General features: G+C 37.3%; 2 protein-coding genes across 2 annotated transcripts; both read left to right on the top strand.

Moving 5' to 3' along the window:
• The first annotated feature begins 608 nt into the window (after positions 1 to 608).
• On the top strand, positions 609 to 3,527 carry LOC116196116 (cation/H(+) antiporter 15-like). Its single transcript, XM_031525679.1, has 3 exons — positions 609 to 884; positions 969 to 1,970; positions 2,074 to 3,527. Exons 1-3 carry the CDS (start codon positions 648 to 650, stop codon positions 3,298 to 3,300), a joined length of 2,466 nt encoding a protein of 821 aa, XP_031381539.1. The 5' UTR covers positions 609 to 647; the 3' UTR covers positions 3,301 to 3,527.
• A 692-nt stretch (positions 3,528 to 4,219) lies between these two features.
• Positions 4,220 to 5,352, top strand: LOC116196117 (PRA1 family protein B3). The gene has a single exon (XM_031525680.1). It carries the CDS (start codon positions 4,358 to 4,360, stop codon positions 5,006 to 5,008), a length of 651 nt encoding a protein of 216 aa, XP_031381540.1. The 5' UTR covers positions 4,220 to 4,357; the 3' UTR covers positions 5,009 to 5,352.
• The last annotated feature ends 14,887 nt before the right edge of the window (positions 5,353 to 20,239 follow it).

Genomic DNA, 20,239 nt, shown 5'->3' with positions numbered 1-20,239 from the left:
TTAAAAATTTTAGAGATTATATTATTTAAGAATGCATTTTACTGACAGAAAAAGTTGGGGTAATGACTAGGAAAAACATTAGGAAAAACATAAACTTTGAGTTTTGTATTCCGTGTAGCATGTTGTTAATTTTTCATGAAAATTTGTATTATATTCATGTCGTGAAAGAAAAATTTCATGTTAAAAATGATAAAATGGGTAAAGCTGTGCTTTTCTTGAACCCAAAAAATATCAATCAGACTAAAGTGGCGAAAATACGACATATTGAGAGCAAGAATGAAAAAGAAGAAGATTTCGGACGAAAATGACAATAAAAGAAAATGTTGAGGACCAAAAACGTGTTTCCCTTTTTTTTTTTAAATCTCCATCAACAAAAGTAACTGAATAAGTTAGACCTCTCTTTCTTAATTGGTATTGTTTCTATTTTTGGTAATTGTCTTTGATAGTTAAAGTAGACTTTCACTGTAACCGTTAGTTATCGACCGATGTCTTACCGATCTCTCTCTCTCACTTGAAGGCCAAACACAAATCTCTCTCCAAGATTTGAGGGCCATTGACTGACTTATCTCTTTCTCCTCCTCCTCCTCCTCCTCCTTAGCAAAAAAGGAAAGGATAAGCAAAGGAAGGAAGGAAGAAAAGAAGTTCCTATGGCAATGGAAATAGCAGCCCATGTACGGGATGCGACATCGCTGGTGATCGGGAACAAGTCGATGGTGTGCCAACAAGGGCTTTACATCCCGCACAACATATGGCAGAATGCCAACCCGCTCCGTTCACCGCCGACGCTCCTCCTCTTTCAGATGAGCGTCATCTCTGTCATCTCCCACCTCATCCACCTCGCCTTGCAGCCTCTTGGACAACTGTCCGTCACGTCTCAACTCTTAGTAAGGTTCCCTATGTGCCTCCCTCTCCCTGTTTAAAGAGCTCACACCGCGCGTTTGCCTAATCTAAAAGTTTAAACTGAACAGGCAGGCCTCCTGTTGGGTCCCTCGTGCATTGGCCGCACTAAATTCATTGGGTCCAACATATTCCCCGAGTGGGGCATCACTGCAATCGAGACCTTCACGACCTTTGGCGTCATGTTCTTCATCTTCGGACTCGGGGTGAAGATGGATCCAACCAGCATGGTGAACCCGGGCAAGAAGGCCGCCATAATCGGAACCCTCATGCTCATCCCCACACTCACCTTCACGATCATCTTTGCAGTCTCTATTGCACGTCATATTCCCATGCACGCCTCCCTCGTCAAATCTATCGGATACATCGCCGGGGCCCAGTCTCTCACAGGCTTCCCAGTTGTCTCCTACCTGGTCGCTGAACTGAGAATCTCGAACACCGACTTGGGACGGTTAGCTCTTTCGTCCTCGATGTTTTGTGACACGATCAATATCTTTATATCGGCAACCGGGACAGCACTGTCCGAGAATCAGACTGGCGGTGCAGCTTCAGCAGCTCTGGCGCTCTTAGCAGCACTCGCTCTCCTCCTCGCACTAGCTTTTCTCGTAAAGCCGTTAATCCAATTGATGATAGACAAAACTCCACCGGGGAAGCCATTGGCAGAGACTTACTTCATGATCGTGTGCGTGATTGTGCTCATGACCGGGTTCATAAGCGAGAGCATCGGGCAACATTACATCCTGGGTCCACTCTTTCTTGGGCTGCTCGTCCCCGATGGACCGCCACTTGGAACAGCAATAGAAACCAAAGCCGAGGCGCTCGTCTCGGGATTACTCTACCCCACCTTTGTATCCATAAATGGGTTGCAGGCGGATATCTTCAGTGTTGGGTTTGAGTCCTTTTGGATTATCGGGATGGTTGTGGTCCTTGCTTTCCTGGTCAAATTCGTAGCGGTACTGTTAGGATCTCTTTTCATGAAACTGCCGTTCAGGGAAGCTTTCGTTCTCGCACTCATTGTGAATTCAAAAGGCGTCATGGAGCTAGTGCTCTTTGATATGTGGAGAAATTCCGGTGTAAGAGACTCAATTTCCGAACGTCCTAACGCGTAAATTATAGTGAACTTAGTTAAATAAGTGCACATCCTTTGAACTCAATCTTCTTCCTTCTTCTTTGCAGCTCCTGACAAATGAAGCATTCTCCCTGTGCGTAATCTCAGTCCTAGTGGTGACGGCATGCACAACGCCGGTGATAAAAATTCTTTATCATCCCTCGAGGCAGTACATATCAGTCAAGCGATGTACTATCCAGCACTCCAAGCACGATGCGGAGTTTCGCATCCTGGTTTGTATCAACAGCCAAGAGAGCGTCCCCACTCTCCTCAACCTTGTGGAGATTTCTCATGCGAGCAAGGAGAGCCCAATCCTCGTTATGGTGATGGTGCTGGTGGAGCTTGTGGGCAGGACCACCGCCATCCTCGTGAGCCACAAGGACCGGTCCCTGAACACAAGCACGTCCTCCTCAGGCCACATCACAAACGCTTTCAAGAACTATGGGCATGATCATGAGGGATTTGTCACGGTGGAGACCTTTACTGCCATCTCCGACTTCCTTACCATGCACGACGACATATGCCAGGTAGCACTGGATGAAGGGGCGCACCTTGTCGTGGTCCCGTTCCACAAGCTGTGGTCCATGGATGGGAGCATTGATAGCGTGAACCCCCACATCCGGACCATGAACCTCCACGTCCTTGAGAAAGCCCCATGCTCCGTTGGGATCTTGATTGACCGTGGACCCGTGGATAACTCGCTCACAGTCCTCAATAGCCATAACTCTTATCACGTGGCCGTCCTATTCATCGGAGGTCCAGATGACGCAGAGTCCTTGGCCTATGGGTGCAGGATGGTGAAGCATGAGAATGTCATCCTAACAGTCATAAGATTCCTCCTCTTTGGGAACGAGAACACAAAGGACAGGAAGCTCGATTCGGAGTTTATCTATGAGTACCGACACGAGAACATGGGGAATGAGCGGTTCGTATACATGGAAGAGGTGGTGAGGGATGGTGTGGGTCTAGCTGCGTTCTTGAGGGGGATGGTAGACAGCTTCGATCTGATAATAGTCGGGAGGCATCATCAGGACTCTCCCATCTTCATGGGACTCGACCAGTGGAGCGAGTGCCCCGAGCTTGGCACCGTCTCCGATATGCTGGCCTCACCTGATTTTGAGAGCTCAGCTTCGGTTTTAGTAATTCAGCAACAGAGAATAGGAGGGAACTTTGGGAACCAACAACCACTTCACTTACCAGCGGTGGGCATCCCATTGCCTACCAATGAACTACCAAAGGGGGCATGGGCAATTTCAATAGACAAGTACGGTCGGAATCCGAAGGAATTCAGTTGATTCAACCGATCGAATCTTAAGTCTTGTCCGTTTTCTAGTAGATAGAGATTTGTATATATTTGGCGCTATTCACTCGAATTTAAGCTTAGAACTTCGGAATGAATGGTTTGTCCAATAGATACAATTCATAGGTTCAATTCGACATAAATTCAGGGATGTAAACAATAAGGAAATGCAGATGTTCATTCCTTTACGTGAAATACGCAAAATGTGAAAAATTTTATTTCTTTTTTATCTTCCTTAATTTTGCAGGACGTTCAAGTGTTATAATTTTTTCTTTTTTGTATTAAAAGAATAGTTTTTTTTTTCAATGGATCCCAACTAATCCAATTTGAGCGAGATGATAATATATGACTGCAAAGCAATGTCGTATGTAACACCTGCACTATATATAGATCTCTTAGTACTAGAACATTCATTACCGATGACATAAAAAAATAACAAGGAACTACATTGCCTCATCGGTTTCTCCGTATATTTCATATAGTCATTAGACAAGGAGATTGATTGCTCTATCACTTTAACAAAATTTTGGGGTAAATAGAGGTAGTCCCAACTTAAATGGGAGGTATGGATGCAGGGCTAAGTTGATCTTATATACATAACGTTCAAGTATGATCTTATATACATAACGAAGAAGATTTTTCAAATATGATAATGAGGATAGTAATCGGTCGCAAATGATTTTTGATTCCATCAACACAATTCCATTTAGAAATCATTTGGATTATAAGATCGAGCTATCCATCCAATAATTGCTAGATTATGACAATTCAAAGGCTCACGAGTCACGAGGACGAATGTCAACAAGCATCATTGTCCATTGATGATCCCTTTTAACGGTTTGGAAATGATACCGTTTTGTCGGTTCATACCGTTAAGAAACGGCGTCAAATTGTGGCATTCCCTTTCCAAAATGGGCTTCGATGAATCGTATCCGACGCCTCACCTCGATTACTCTCCCCGCACCTCCTCTCTCTGTCCGCCGTCCCCCTCGAGATCTCCGCCGCGCGCCGGGCCATTGCCGCTGCCATTCCACCCGCCCCACCCATCACCAATGGCCTCGCCCGCGACCCTCCCGATCTCTAACCAGTCTGCCGGCGGCGGATCTCAGTCTCAGCCCCAAATCTCCACCCCCGCCTTCCGCGTCTTCATCTCCCGCCTCACCTCCTCCGTCCGCCATGGCCTCTCCCAGCGCCGCCCGTGGTACGAGCTCGTCGACCGCACCTCCATGGCCCGCCCCGAAAACCTCACCGAGGCCGCCTCCCGGATCCGCCGCAACTTCTCCTACTTCAAGGTCAATTACGTTGCCTTCCTCGCGCTCGTCCTCGCCCTATCCCTTGTCACGCACCCTTTCTCTCTCCTCGTCCTTCTGTCCCTGCTCGCCGCCTGGCTCTTCCTCTACCTCTTCCGGCCGTCCGATCAGCCGCTTGTGCTCTTCGGCCGGACGTTCTCGGACCGCGAGATCTTAGGGTTGCTGGTGGTTATGACCATCGTGGTGGTTTTCTTGACGACCGTTGGATCTCTGCTGATCTCTGCTTTGATGATCGGGCTGGCGCTGGTGTGCGCGCACGGTGCTTTCCGGGTTCCTGAGGACCTGTTCCTGGACGATCAAGAGCCTGCCAACACAGGATTCCTCTCCTTCCTCGGCGGTGCCGCCTCCTCTGCTGCCGCAGCAGCTGCACCCGCCGTCGCTGCACGGGTGTAGATCGGGTTTAGGTGCAGAGCACGTGAAATCGATTCATTTGAGAGTTGCAGCTGGTCAGAATTCATCTGAACTCCTCATATCTTGGTAGGAAAAGGAAGTATGAATTCATTTTTCGCCGTTAGGGTTTCATGAGATGTGCTTCTAATCCGGTTTAGAATGAGAGGTCAGATCTGTAACTCTGTAGCATTTTGGGGCTGAATCTGACAGATATCCGATATGAAAATTCTAAGCTGCAAAATCTGCATTTTGCTCTGGATCTTTTATGTTTCATATTTTTCTGCTTTTGTTTGTTATCATTAAGCAATATATGCTGACGGGTATGTCCATTCGACCCGCTTCGTTCAGATGATTTGCATTATTGAAGATGAACATTTATGTTGCTGTTGCTCAGAAATGCATCAGATGTATCAAGCATTCATGTTCATGGCCGGTTTTAGTTGTAGACGTCTCAAGTCGTAGCTTATGGGTAGCAACATTCTGGGTATTGTCTATGTTAGTTGGGTCTAATGGATGGAACTTCTCCATTAGTTAGCTGATCTTGAGGAAGCAATTACTGCCATGTTCTATGTGGTTTTGGCTACCGCTGATGGCTTGAAGAATTTATTGTCTGCTTCCAAATTGCTTTTAGTAGGTTCTTTCTTCCATGGATTGTAGCTGCTTGCTTGCCTCATGGCCGTTTTGAGTGAAGCAGCCTTGGTTTTTTGAGTCACTTGACGTGGGATTGTTTTGGTATAATATTTTTTTACTGAAAAGGAGCACGAGCAGTAGACGCTGTTGCAGGATTTATTAACTTCCTTGAAGGCTCTTAGCCGAGGCTGATTGCTTTTCTGTCAGCAAATATATTTGTAGATCAGCATATCTTTGCCTTCGGTCCACTTTCATTAGGTGAACTGCTATCATATGTTCATATATAGATCGTCATATAATATTTGTGGTCGAGTTCCTGGAAATCTGAGGTGCAGAGCATTTATGGATGTCCTTGAAATCTCCTTAGGAAGTAGTTTTTCTATTTCAGCTGAGCAGATATTATCTGTTAGTTAATGGTAGTTGATAATTTGAAGGAAGATACTGAGAAGTGTTAAATAGGTGTATTTATCGCCTTAGGTTTGCTTTAATTAGATGCTGTTGCAGGAGTTCATATTGTAATTGTCATGATAGGAACTTCGAGATGTGGCATCTTTGAATGTCTTTCGGCAGCGGAAAGACTATAGTTATTGTATGTGAAGAAAGACATTGAGGGTTGTATTTACAAAGTTGAGATCTTTAAGGAGTCAGTGCACAGTCCTCAGTTAATATAGTTGATTGATAGATTAGGGTGATGTAAGCAGTCTAGAAAGGCTTTTGCTCTGTGAACTTCTCCCATCCTCTTTTCACTTTTTGTGAGTCTCCAACTCCAAGTCGGTGATGCCGAGTCTCCCTGAAAAAGTCCTTTTCTATCTGTCTGCGATATATTTGTGAAGGTGGCAGCTTCACAGTTTTATCTTGGATTCGATCTTTCTATCAGATGAGAAGGTACCTTGAGCAATGCGTGCATTCTCATTTATCTTAGATTTGCGTGCTTAATATGTGATGCAATCTTGTCTTTGCTCGGATCTTGCCTGCTCAAATTGTGTTTTGGCCAAGTCGCTGGAGCATGTAATATTTTGGATTACGAAAGGCTGTCATCTTTATATGGAGGGATGTGTGTTCTGTACGGTCTTCAAAGCACCTTGTATCAGACTGATCAATCTCTGGTTGTCTTTTATCAATTGATTATCTTATGACGCCTTGCGGCCTTGTAATTGTGTCTACGGTGATTGGATTGATGATCAAATAGAATCCTGGGAGATGATGCAATGTGAGTTGCAACTAAAATGAAGAGAGATTGTTCTTTGATCATTGTTCTTTTACGCTATAAATACATTTCATGATGGATTTCTTGTTTCTCAATTTATAGTATTGGAGTAATCTCATTTAAACGTCGTGTTGTCCTGTCCAAAAAAAAAAAGATATAAATTTTTTCTTAATTGCTCAACTAAAAAATACATATAAATATTTGAGGGGGTCTCTCCATGTTTTATGTAATTACAGCGGTACTTTATTTTTACTTTTTTGTAATCAAACACAGTAGAGGACCATCAGAGCGGGGTGGATCTGAGTGTCGAGGGGGCAAGTGGCAAAGTATGTAGGAAAGCCACCAAGCAACTATCAATAATTTACCAGAGTAAATAATTGAGATATCCATCAGTACACGAATGCAAAATTGACAGAGAATACGAAAATAGATCTAAATGGCAACAATGTTTTTCTTCTCGTAATTGGTATTTACTAATTAGAGAGAGAGAGAGAGAGGAAATCATGGGAAGTTATCATTCTTGTGGGATGGGACTAGGGGGGGTCGCGAGATGGTCCGATACAATTTTGAATGTGAACTGTAATCGTTTTGAATTTTCGAGACATAAATTTTGCGAACCGTAAAAATAAATGTTGGGCTACTATACTTCAGCCCATTTGATGTTGCATGCAGTATAAATTGGAGAACACATATTTTCATGGTTGTACGATAGTCGTGTGGGCCTAATTGAGAAGAGAAAAAGAGCCTCTATTAAGTAGTTCCACATAGATAACAGCACGGTAACGGCACACAACATGCATCTTTTTAACAAGCAGCTAGGTTGTGGGCTTACTTGTCTCTTAATATCCCATAAATTTGACACGATACAAAAAAAAAAAAAAAAAAGATTAGCATGGCCCCCGTGCAAGGATGACATGCACAAATCGAGAAATGGGGACTCCTCAAACTAATCCGCAATAGCATCACCCAAAAACCCCCTGACCCAGCCCCAGAACCCCGAAATCCGAAAAAAAAAAAAGATCTATTTTCATCATACTGGAACAACTAAAAATTAAGTGTAAATTTTGAAATTGTAGCTTCTATGGGCTTTCTTATCATTTGGATATGCTATTCTGGGGTTCATAGACCAGCAACTACTTCTGGCATCTGCACGAGGGGGATATAGGACCATTTCATGCCACCCCGCTCTAATCTAGAATGCAATGCGAGCTTAGGGCTGGAACCAAGCGGACCGACCGACGGACCACCACCGGACTTACTGGGGAAGATGTTCCATGCTCGCGGCAAAAGACAAGAGGGAGAAGACAAATCAGAGGGGAAGACAGGAGAACAGAGAGGCGAGGGACACGCCCAGACATGTTATTCATTGGCCGGGAAGAGGAGGTGACGAAGGTCCCGGAGAGAGAGATAGAGATAGAAAGGGGGCCTTGCTTTTTGTCCAATCACCACTAGTCTAAGGTGGCATTTAGTGCATTACCATTTAAGATTAACGGTAAATTTTCGGTGTGTACCCCGGTATCCAGAGCCCAATGGGATCTGATTAATTCAGTCGGGAGATCGAACATTAAAAGTTATTCTATTTCCCAACAAGTGGTCTTCCCAGGGTTCGAACTTGTGTTCTCCTCTTTACGGGGTGGGCTGCTTACCATTCAACCAACACTTTTGTTAGTGGATTACTGGTAATTTAGATTTACATTTATATAGGTTCTCACCGATATAGATTTTCACTTTTGAAATTATTGGTAATGTATTATTACCATGTTTGGTATGGATTAATAATGTTTTTTCCGTGTGTACTATAGTATCCAGAAAACTAATGGATCCCCGACTAATTCTGTCGAGTCGAGTCAGTTCACTAAGAGGTAAAACTCCCGTAGATTTTTTCCATTACAAGACTCGAACGGCGATAGTTACCCTTACTTGAGAAAGTATATTCCTACCCAAGTGAAAAATGGGCATCTAGATTATTAATAATAGTTTTACCCAAAAAAAAGATTACTAGTAATAAGATTCAGCCAAACATGATAATCTAGTGGACTTAGGAAATTTAAATTCAGATTCTCAATAATTCACATGGAGCATCTCGTACCAAATACCCTATAGATGAGGTCGATAATGGTCCACAAGTCTTTTCTTGTTTTGTTATATATGATTAAAGTGTTATTATATTATCTTGATAATCAAATTCAAAATTTATCCTAATTCAAAAATTCAACTTATAAAGATATGAATTTAATTTACACAATATCTAAGGGCTATTTAATATATGTGCGAGTTAAAAAATTATTTGACATATCATTTAGGAAATTCATTTTTTTTTGTAACAGGATTTACTAGTATTATTTATATGTGCTTATTCACTCAAAAGAAATAAATTAAAGAAGATGGAGCACAGCAGCATATGTTTTCACTTGATAATCAAAAGATTTAATATTTGATATTTGTTGTGGAACAATCATACTTCTTAATTAACTATTAGGATTTTTGTTTCACTATGTTAGGCTGATGCTTCTTTTTATAATTGAAAAAAAAAATAATGATGGCAAGCTAAGGAAAAGAGTGATAATTCATTATTGGTTTCCATCAAACTTTCGGTGAGCATGAATTAATCGATATTCACATGTCACGTGGCATCATTGGAGTTAGGAGTCATTCCAAACATAAGAAAACAAAATAATGATAACTTTTTAATTTTTTGGTTGAAACTTTTGATGACAAAATCATCTTCGATTCCAGCTGAAATGTTGCTTTCTTGCCGTTATAATAGGTATCAAGCTGGTAACTAACTTATTAAATAAAAGACCAGAAAAAAGAAAAACAAAGAACAATTTATTCTATTAAAGAATAATGTTGAATGAAAGAAGGGATTCGTACATCTCAAGTACGTGAGTACTATATGACTCATCTCCTCAAACACAAAATTTCCGGGATGTTCCAAAATTCGAGTAAATTACTTTGGGAGTATCATAAAAAAAAATTTAGAAATATAACACTTTAGTATCAAAAGAAAAATTTGTAATAATGTAGTACACGGAGGGAATATTACTTTATATTCCCTATTTTATCTGGACAACTTCAGTACTTGGTACTCTCAAACTGAGGGAATATTAATTCCAATGATCGAAGTACAACTTCATGGTACTGCAGAAACTTCATATGGAACTTTATTAACGAGATCAGAATTGATGTTTCGCTTATATATCTCAGTAAGACAATTCAAATGTACGTAGATGATGAATCAGAGATCTGATTATCCTAAATTTTATTCATTTTCCGAGAGAGGATGAAATCATGAAAGTCGGTCCAAGCAGCAGGGTCATGCATGGAAAAAGTGAATTTTTGAAGGTTGCATTTCGTAGCTTGCCTTCTTACAAAGGTAATGCAGTTTACTCTATGTACACGATTCCTCATGATGTGATCCGTGTCTTCTTAATCTTCCAAAATTATAGTTTGAGTTTTACAATCTTCTGTTTGCCGCTGGTGGCTTTGTCGTGTATCTCGGAATAAACACATCCCGTGGGTCTCGTTTCGATTAAGGTGTTACATTCTTTTACTTCAATGTTTTTGACATTGGAAGATCGATCTTCGAATAAAACTTTTGATTCGTTTACCTTTCCTATGATAAATAGGACCCCTTGAGTTCAATAACTCGGATTCACATAGTTCCTTAATTACTCGCACTCTGGGGGATACACAACCTAATACTTTCCGATTGTGAGTCCGCCGTCTCAGTTCAAGGGCATAGAAATTTAATTATTCAAGAAAAAGGAATAGGAAATCTCGACAATTTTCAGTTGATTAGATATGTCAGTTCTTGTTCTAGGGCATGCAGTCATATAATGATGAATGTCATTAATTATCTCAATGTTTCGCTCAATCAAGGTCTCGGATTCGAGTGTTGTAAATGAAAAAAAATTATTAATTGAGAGACCTTTGCTTCTTAGTGGACCGACCGGTTCTAACTGGATTAGTTGAGATTCGTTGAGTTACTGGATACCGGGTATATACCAAAAAAAAAAAAAGGATCTCAATAATAGAAGAAGGCCTCGCAAGAATGGTGCCCCGGGAAATTTGTCTATAAGATCACATGTTGATACATCGTAATTGAAAACGCACGAGATAAATTCAGGAGAGCCGGAGGTGTATCTCAGTTACAATAAGAACATATAGGTTACCCGATTTACATTCGTAGGGGGGGGGGGGGGGGGGGGGGGTGTTCATTATTAAGACGTATCTCAGGCCTCATCTTGGGAGTTTTGACATGATAAAAAAGAAATCGTCAAATCACACATTAATTATAGTGTTGAAATTTCCCACCCACCTGTGAACCTAACAGCGAAATTGAATAATTTCAGCAATACACAAGTGAGAGGAATTGCCCAAAAAACATAGAATTAGGGGGAAAAAAAGAAAAAGAAACATGAAGGTTCGATGTCGGAGAGAGACGGCAGACCATCCGAACAAGGAAAGCAAAAATCAGCTGGTCGGTCAATTTTTTGTTTTTGCCAACTGAAGATTTGGGGATATTGGCTGAAGTCAATAACAAACTGTACCAACTTTTGTCAAGTGTTCTTTCATTCTTGTTAACCTATCTAATCCTAACCCCAGTTCTCACTCTCTTTCTCGACCATTTAAACTCAGAAAGATCACATCACCCATAAAAGAAACAATTTTGTTATTAGTATATATGTATATGTGTGTATATATATATATATATATGAAAAACTACATATTTAGTCTGGTAAGTTTTATTTTTTTTGTTTTAATCTTTTTTTTCCATATATATCATATACCTTTGAATAATTTTCTATTTGAACCATTTTCCGTTCTTGATTCGTTTTCGTCCAATACATTTTATTACTTTTCCGTTTAGATCCTTTTATCAAATTAATTATTAGGAAAAATGTTGATTTTGATCCTCAACTTTTTGTTGTAATTTTATTTTGTCCGAATTTTTTTTTTCAATTTTGTCTCAACATTAAATGTCTTAATCCTCATAGTTCCATTATTCAATTTTCGTAAAGAATATTCAAAATTAGAAAAGTAAATGATAGAAAATCAAGAAATGAGAAAAGGATTGAAATATAAAAATATTCAAAATTATATGATGTAAATGATAGAAAAATAAGAAAAAGGATTAAACTAGAAAAGTAACCAAACTTAGGAGACCAAATATATGTAGTTTCCTCTTATTTTTTTTCGATTACAAGAGTGATTCATGGGTTTAATATAAAAAAATAAAAAAACTTAACTAATAAAGGGGTATGAACAATCTTATCACGAGATTAAAATTTGAAACCTTTTAATTACTAGGAAATAACATGTGTTACTGTATTACACCCCAATTTCCCACATGTATTGATTTGTTTCTTTCGGATGATTCATATGTGAGGTACATTTTTTTAACTGTCACGATTTTGAGGAGACAACTAAGCTTTGTGTACACATTCATAATTAAACTGTGTGGTTGTGTCCCATGCAAACATGTCCAGATGTAAGTCGGTCCGGTATGAATATATAACGAGATAAATCATGTAATTTATTATAATATCTTTACTGATTTTCTATGTAGTCTTTCGATTATTACCTAGAGAAAAAAATGATTGAATGTGTATATATAGTAAATTCATTAGTTTGTTATCCAATATCAATATGCGAAGGTAAAATAATCAAAAAGAGAGAAAAGTAGGTTTTAGTATAGCGATAGTTATCCTTGACTTGAAATCAAAAAGTTCTAGTCAGGTTCAATTCTTAATTTCTTATTAATGAGATTTTTCTTAAATCAGTTTTGTAGACATTAATGGACTTGAATTAAATAAAATGAAATCCGTAGAGTGAAATTAATTATATTGAGAGAAAATCATGATTTTTTCATTGAACATAAAAATATGAAAGAGTATTATTAAAACAATGAACTTATTTGCCAAAATGTAATTCATATATTTTTAGATATAAGATACTAAAAAGATCATTCCATCAAATAGAAGGAAAAAAAACCGTCAAAATGGAGCACCTCTTTCTAATTCATGAAAATGACAATAAATAAGGGTAAAGAGTGAAATGATAGTAAAGCATTCATTTCTGCTCCAATGTACGACACATGACTTTCGGTTATGTTTCGCAGAATGAAATGAAAAGGAGTCAACATCTCATCCTGCAATTCTATTTCATTATTTGGTTGCAGTTGCAAGAGTGAAAATAGAAATTTAACTTTTAATTTGATGGAATGGACATTCCTTCAAAAAGTTAAAAAAAATATTCATTCTACCAATTCAACAACTTTAAACAACAAAATAAATGAAAGTGATTGCCACCAAAAAGATAAATGAAGAATTGATGAATTTGCATACTGAATTGTCTAAAATAATATATCTAATTAAATAGATGTAATGTTTTTAATTACATTCCACCAGGTTTCCAATATTAGCCCAAACATCACCTTTTTTTTCTCCAAATCATGTCATTTTTATTCTGTAAAACTTATTTCATTTCTCATATCAAACGTGATCTTAGTTCTTTTATTTTTTCTATCACATTCTTGACTAGGTGTATGAACTTCAATGTAACCCAATAAACAGAGCTTTGAACACAAATAATAATAATAATAATAATAATAATAATAATAAAAAAAAACTAAATTTTGTAAAAATTGTCAATTTTGTCCTAAATTTTACTTTGTAACAAAAAAAATTACATGTTTTTATAATCGTCTTAGATTTGGCTTCCGTTACTATTTCGTTAAGATTTTGTCTATTTGCCTACGTGGACTTTATGGAACCAACCAAATTTGTACATCATTTAATCATCTTCTCTTTTCTTTACAAAAAAACCTAAGTTTTCATAAAAGTCTCAGTTTTGTTCTAGATTTTGATTTATAATTAAAAAAAATACATGTCAATACCTCGTTTTGATCCACCGGCTCTAGGAGAGATCATCAACAGCATTCCTATCTATAGACTAGAAACTATTACAGAATAAGACCTAGCAAATCCTGGGTTACTATTCACAGCTGGATCAACCGGGTTACTTCCTATCGATGGATGACAAAAATGATGATTTTGCCCATCCTCCTTGTGATCATGCTAGGTTGTCGATTTCGAATTTTTCTCGTGCTGCGATCCTCCATGCATCATTCTCGGGGCCGTCCGGTTGACATGAATGACCCAGCTATGAATAGTAACCCAGGATTTGCTGAGTCTTCTTCTGTAATAGTTTCTGGGTTGTAGAAAAGAATGTTGTTGATGTTCTCTCCTGGAACCAGTGGACTAAAACGAAGTCCTAACATATATTTTTTTTAAATTACAAATCAAAATCTAGAATAAAATTAAGACTTTTATGAAAACTTAGATTATTTTTGTAAAAAAAAAGAAGATGATCAAATGATGTGCAAATTTGGTGGGTCCCATAAAGTCCACGTAAGCAAATAGACGAAAATCTTAATGGAATAGTAACAGAGGTCAAATCTGAGACGATTATCAAAACATGTGGTTTTTTGTTACAAAGTAAAATTTAGAAAAAAACTTTACAAAATTTAGTTTTTTTTTGTAATTTACCCAATAATAATAATAATAATAATAATTTTTTCTCGAAAACCATCCTCTTTGTTTTTTTTTAATTCCTATTGTACAATTCTATTAAATTAAAGCTGGTCCATCCAGTTGAAAGAGCGAGATTTTCCCACCCTAGGAAACCTTTTTATTTTATTTTATTTTAATTTTCAATGTTTTTAATAAATTAAAGTTGATCCATCCAGCTAAAGGAGCAAGTAGGATGGGTCCTCTCCACCACATGGACCCATAGTTTTTTTTCCTATTTTTCAATTTTTTAATCTTCTATTTAATATAATTGTGCAAATAATTTTTTTTAGACAGCAGTAGATATTCACAAGCACCATTAAGGGATAAAATTCTCTCTCCAATCACAAGGGCCATATCACCTGAAGTCAATGCATGTAGGCAGAAGGCTTAATCCGATTAACTTATATTCGAGCGGGATTAATCCACTAAGGGATAAAGTTCTCTCTCCAATCACAAGCACCAAAATCACCTAAAGCCAATGCACTGGGTAAAAAATGTATTTCAATATATCACCAATTTATTTAGTCTCTTTTTATTTATATGGCCTTGAAAATGTCATTTTTTGTCGGTGAATGCAATTTTATGCCAACCTGTTCACTAAGAATGACTCTCACTTGATTGACTTGGCTACGATGATGAGTGCTTTTAATAAATATCGAATTTCTACCGCAAGTAAAGTTCGTCCATTTAAAATTAGCAGGTTGCGTGAAGTGTTATTTTGTAGTCATGATTTTCTAATTAGAATTATTGAAAATTCAAATTAAGATTAGCGGAGAAAGATATTTACTTTTATACTATATGAAATATTAATTAGGACACTCTTTTAAAAAATCTATATTATTTATTATCAACCGAAATGACGAGACGTGATGGACTACGATAGAGAAATGCCAAGGTAAGAGTAGAACAATTTATATTTTTAATTACATCAATATACTTTAGGTTTATATATGCTAATATGTACTATTTCTTTTTTAAAAGTTATATACTAATAATATACACTGTGATTTCCCACTGTTCAAGGATAGGCGACCTAATTGGCCTTTTTTTACATAACAATATATAATTTTTTTTCGGTAGAAATAATTTATAAATTTTAAGGTTGCCTTTTTAAACATGTCCAGCTGATGGGATTGTGGTTGGGAATCTTTCATCTTGTCCACATTGGATGATACATAAAATTATTTGCTCCGCTGGCTTCCAACCTCAATGCCAACGAGCACCCCCTCCACATATATTGTTTATTTTGGACTTTAATTATTGTAATCTACTCGACAAAGATTATGTATTCATACGCCAATGCTATGAAATTCGCCAGGTTATGTAAATCTATAGATTTACAAATATATTCCATAAATTTTCTTATTGAAATTTACTCAGAACTCATCAGTGGGTCTCATATGCTATTTGTATCAAGAATTTTCTCTGACCCGACTTGAGCAAGGTTCATTGATCAAAGGCGTGTAACCTTCTTTTTCTTTGTTCGATAATTGCAATCAGATAGCTCGGAAATTTTTTTAATTTGAAGTTGGGATTGGTTTTCTAGAATAAGATCCCCCTTCTTAGAAGAAGCCTTTAATTTTATTAATCATATTTTTTAGGACAATTCTTACAAATAAAAAAACAATGCGTGTTATTTTCAACGGGTAATTAATAATTTGCCAAATCGGAGGTTACTTTTGGTGCGTCTCAGTCAGTTGTGAAATTAATTTTATTAATATAAAAAAGTAACTTGTAGATTTAGAACTTTGGCACTTTCATTCCCAAAAGAAAGATATAAATGAATAAATAAATAAAGAAATAAACACGAGGCCTGTTTGATGAAGGGCTGTTGACATTACACGCAAGCTTTCACACATATATACATACATCGGGAGTTTAGAAGAAAAAGGTCAAGACATGAAGCCAACTGGAAGTTAAAAAGTTTGTAGATATCTTCTCATTGTCCCATTCATAATCAAACCCATGCATCCAAAATCAAAGAAGGTTGGTCACATAAAAGTAAAGAATTTATAGGAGAAAAGATTTCTTCCTGGAAATCCTAAAACCATGTTAACTCTCTTTACATTTTTTTATAAGCATATTTTTGTAATTTTCAATGGAGGAAATTTTTTTTTTCACGCTACATTGTTCTTTAGTTATAATACCACGGAAGAGTTCTTTATTCTATGAAGGAAAATCATGGAACGAATCCACGTTATACGGCTGAGTATACTTAAGGTGGTCGACCATAGTTTGCATATCAAATCATTTGAATTGTAAACTATCTTTCTTGTTGTTCTAAAATGCCCAAACGAGATTTGAATAATTGAAAATAAACGTTACCAAGTATATGGTAAAATTCTCAAACCGAGAAAAATATCTATGGAAAGAGCATGAGTATCCACAAAATCGAAAAATCAACGATTACAACTAAGATATCTATCAAGTTTTCCAAGTCTCACTCCCGACCTGACCTAAACTTCACTGAGAAGAATCTTCCCGACCTCTCAATTCTCTCCCCTTTCTCAATCGAAAACCCCACCCTAGAGTCGAGAGAATTCCCAAAAGATATCATCTCGACACTCTTGTAACTGTCCCTCGCAAAGTCATGTCTTGAATACAAGACTCACACTCTGTTTATAGATACAAGATGCCTCGATATCTGAACAAATATTCTAAAATTCCTCTAGAATATTTTTCTCTATAAAATATAGATTTTTATTTTTAAATAATTTAAAGATATTGTAGAATATCACAAGTATCCTCTAGAAATATTTCACTCTTCAATCTAAAAATATTCTAAAAATATCCCAAGATCCCCTAGAATATGATATTATTGCCCCTCCTTTTTTCGATTAAGGTCTTATTAGCTTAGGCTTAGTTTGGGAGTGCTACTGCTGAAATAAAAATACTAAAGTATAATTACTCAAAAATAAGTACTAATTTTAGAATAAGAAAAGACGTTTAGGAGGTAATAATTTAAAATTACTGAAATTAAAATTAATACTTTATAAGCAAAAACAATTTTTATGAGTACCTATCAACCTGCTGTGAAAAATTACGTCTCCAACCGCAGAAGTTAATCAAACCATGGTTTCCAAAGAATTCACCAGACACTTAATAAGGGGAGAGGAAAGGAAGGGCAAAGTTAGCCTTATTTGGAAAAATGGACGAATTTTTAATGATTCTTTTCACCTCCTTTCAACCTCAAATCGGGTTGAAAGAAATTGGGTCCGGAGGGGAATCAAGGTAAATAATTCACCCTCATTCTCTTTCCCCTTCATTAAATCATAAAACTAAATGGGGAGAATTTTTCCCTTCCCTTTCTCTTCATCCCTTCCTCTACAAGCCCAGCAACATTGTCCATAGAATGGAGTCTACCCCAATCTATTCGGACCTTTTTCGTCCTTTTCGTACTTCGGATGAAATTATCAATCTACTCCATCGACGATGGGATAGTCTCCAATGGGAGCGTAGCAATGTCACAGTGCCATCTATTTGATCTCCCCATCCTTATTACAAGCTAGAGAAACTGCTCAAAATTACTGTAGAAACCCTAAAACTTAACGAAAAATTAAATCTATTGTATATAAAAGCTGAAAAGTACTTCCGAGACGCCTCGGTTTGCAAACTCTCAGCTCTTGGTTATTTTTCTCTTCGCATGCTTGGAACATTGTATCGATCCATTTCCACCAATTAATTTCCCTTTCAAGTACATTATATTCCCGCCAGCATTTACAAATCCTCAACTCATGATTATTTATATCTTCGCATGCTCGGAATATGGCATCGATCCATCTCTGCTAATGAATTTCCCTCCTCGGTACAATGTATTCCCGCCACTTAATTTCCCCCTTTTGCTCCAACAACACCCAAGCTAAGGTTTCCTAATTTTTTGGCCGAGCGTCCACAGCGACCAGGGTTTGCTGTGCTTCATTTCACAACACCCAAGGTCTAGTTAGCTCCGCCCCTCGTGAATTCGGAGAGGAAGGAAAATGGAGAATGAACATAGCATTTTTCTAATATCCTCGGCTCATGATTGAGTGACTTTTCAACTACTTGACCGTAATTATTATAATTAATTATTATATTAAAAATAAAACAAACTTCTCGGTTTTTGAATAGATACGTGGTGTGTTTAGTTTGTAAGTAACATTTTAAAATTAGATTTTGATTTTAAAAAAGAGTGGTATAAATGATTATGTATGAGACTCACCTTTTGACTTTGTATGAGTTATGTGATTTTGATTTTGAAAAAGAGTAGTATAAATGGAGCCTACCATTTGACTTTGGATGAGTTATTTTGTTTCATTGTGAGTAGAATTAAGTTAAAGTAAAATTTTAAAATCTCACTTTGAATCCAAACGAAGCAATATATTTCTTGAAAATTTTTAAAAACTTTCAAAAAGTTGAATAAATTAAAACATTTTCCATAAAATTTAAATATTATTAAAAAAATATGAAGAAAAGATATAAATAAATTAAAATATTTCTCCATGAAAGTTGAATAAGCTCAATTTATTAATTTTTTTACACAATTAGGCAATGCGCAGGTTTGAACCTAATTTTAGTTTTAAATGTATCGATTTGACTAAAGTAGTCATAAACATATTTTAAGTGAGACACTTATGGTCTCTTCCATGGCCGACCATTATGGTCCTATTAACGTTGCTTTTTTTTTTACTACGTGGCTTTTAAAATATAATATCCTCCCCAAAAAAAAAACCAAACAACACCCAAGCTAAGGTTTCCTAATTGTTTGGCCGAGCGTCCTTCTCCCCACAATGTTCTGGGTTTGTTGTGCTTTATCCCACAACACCCAAGGTCTGGTTACCTCAAACCCTCGTGGAGAAGGAACATAGCATTTTTCTAATATCTCGGCTCATGATTGAGTGACTTTTCAACTACTCGACCATAATTATTATATTAAAAAATAACAAAAACTTCTCTATTTTTGAATATATACTAAACATTTCTTGAAAAATTAAATTTTTTTAAAAAGTTGAATAAATTAAAACATTTTTCCATAAAATTTAAATATTATAAAAAATATGAAGAAAAGATCTAAATAAATTAAAATATTTCTCCATAAAATTTGAATAAGCTCAATTTTATTAAATTTTTTACACAATCGCGCAACACGTGGGTTTGAACCTAATTTTAGTTTTAAATGTATCGATTTGGCGAAAGTAGTTCTAAACATGTTTTAAGTGAGACACTTATGGTCTCTTCCATGGCCGACCATTATGGTCCTATTGACGTGGCTTCTTTTTTTTTTTTTTACTATGTGGCTTTCAAAATATAATATATATTTTTTAAAATAAAAACCCAGCCCAATGCGAGCTGCATAATTGTCGAGGTGGGGGCCTTGCCGACGACCCCCATTTCTAGAGATGAGGTTGCCAAGTGATCGACGAACGGTGACCTCATTGTGAGAAAGGGTGGCCATAAGGGCCCCCCACCCCGATCTAGTTCCCCCTATGTTTCGAACAAGGTGAGATAGAAGGAATTAGATTGGGGTAGAGGACCCATACTGGCTACCTCTCTCACTCGGCGAAGTTGTCAAGAGACGAGTGGCCGAGAGGAGGTCCCCTACCTCGATTTGGTCCCCTCTTTCCCCTCTCGCCGGCCGTTATGGATGTTGACGACCTCATCTTGAGGGGGTGGGGGTCGCCAGCGAGGCCCCCGGGAGCAACTACCTAGCTTGTCAAGGATTGGATTTTCCTTTTTTATTATAAAATTTTATATTTGTTATTTTATAAAGGTTATAGGAAAAAAAATATCACGTGAACAAAATCATAATGGCCGGTTACAAAATGGGCCATAATTGTCTCATTT

This window comes from Punica granatum, chromosome 2 (genome assembly GCF_007655135.1).
Source record: "Punica granatum isolate Tunisia-2019 chromosome 2, ASM765513v2, whole genome shotgun sequence".
In the NCBI taxonomy this organism is placed as follows: Eukaryota; Viridiplantae; Streptophyta; class Magnoliopsida; order Myrtales; family Lythraceae; genus Punica; species Punica granatum.
Note: the sequence above shows the minus strand (reverse complement) of the source record. Positions and strands in the feature narration are given on the sequence as shown.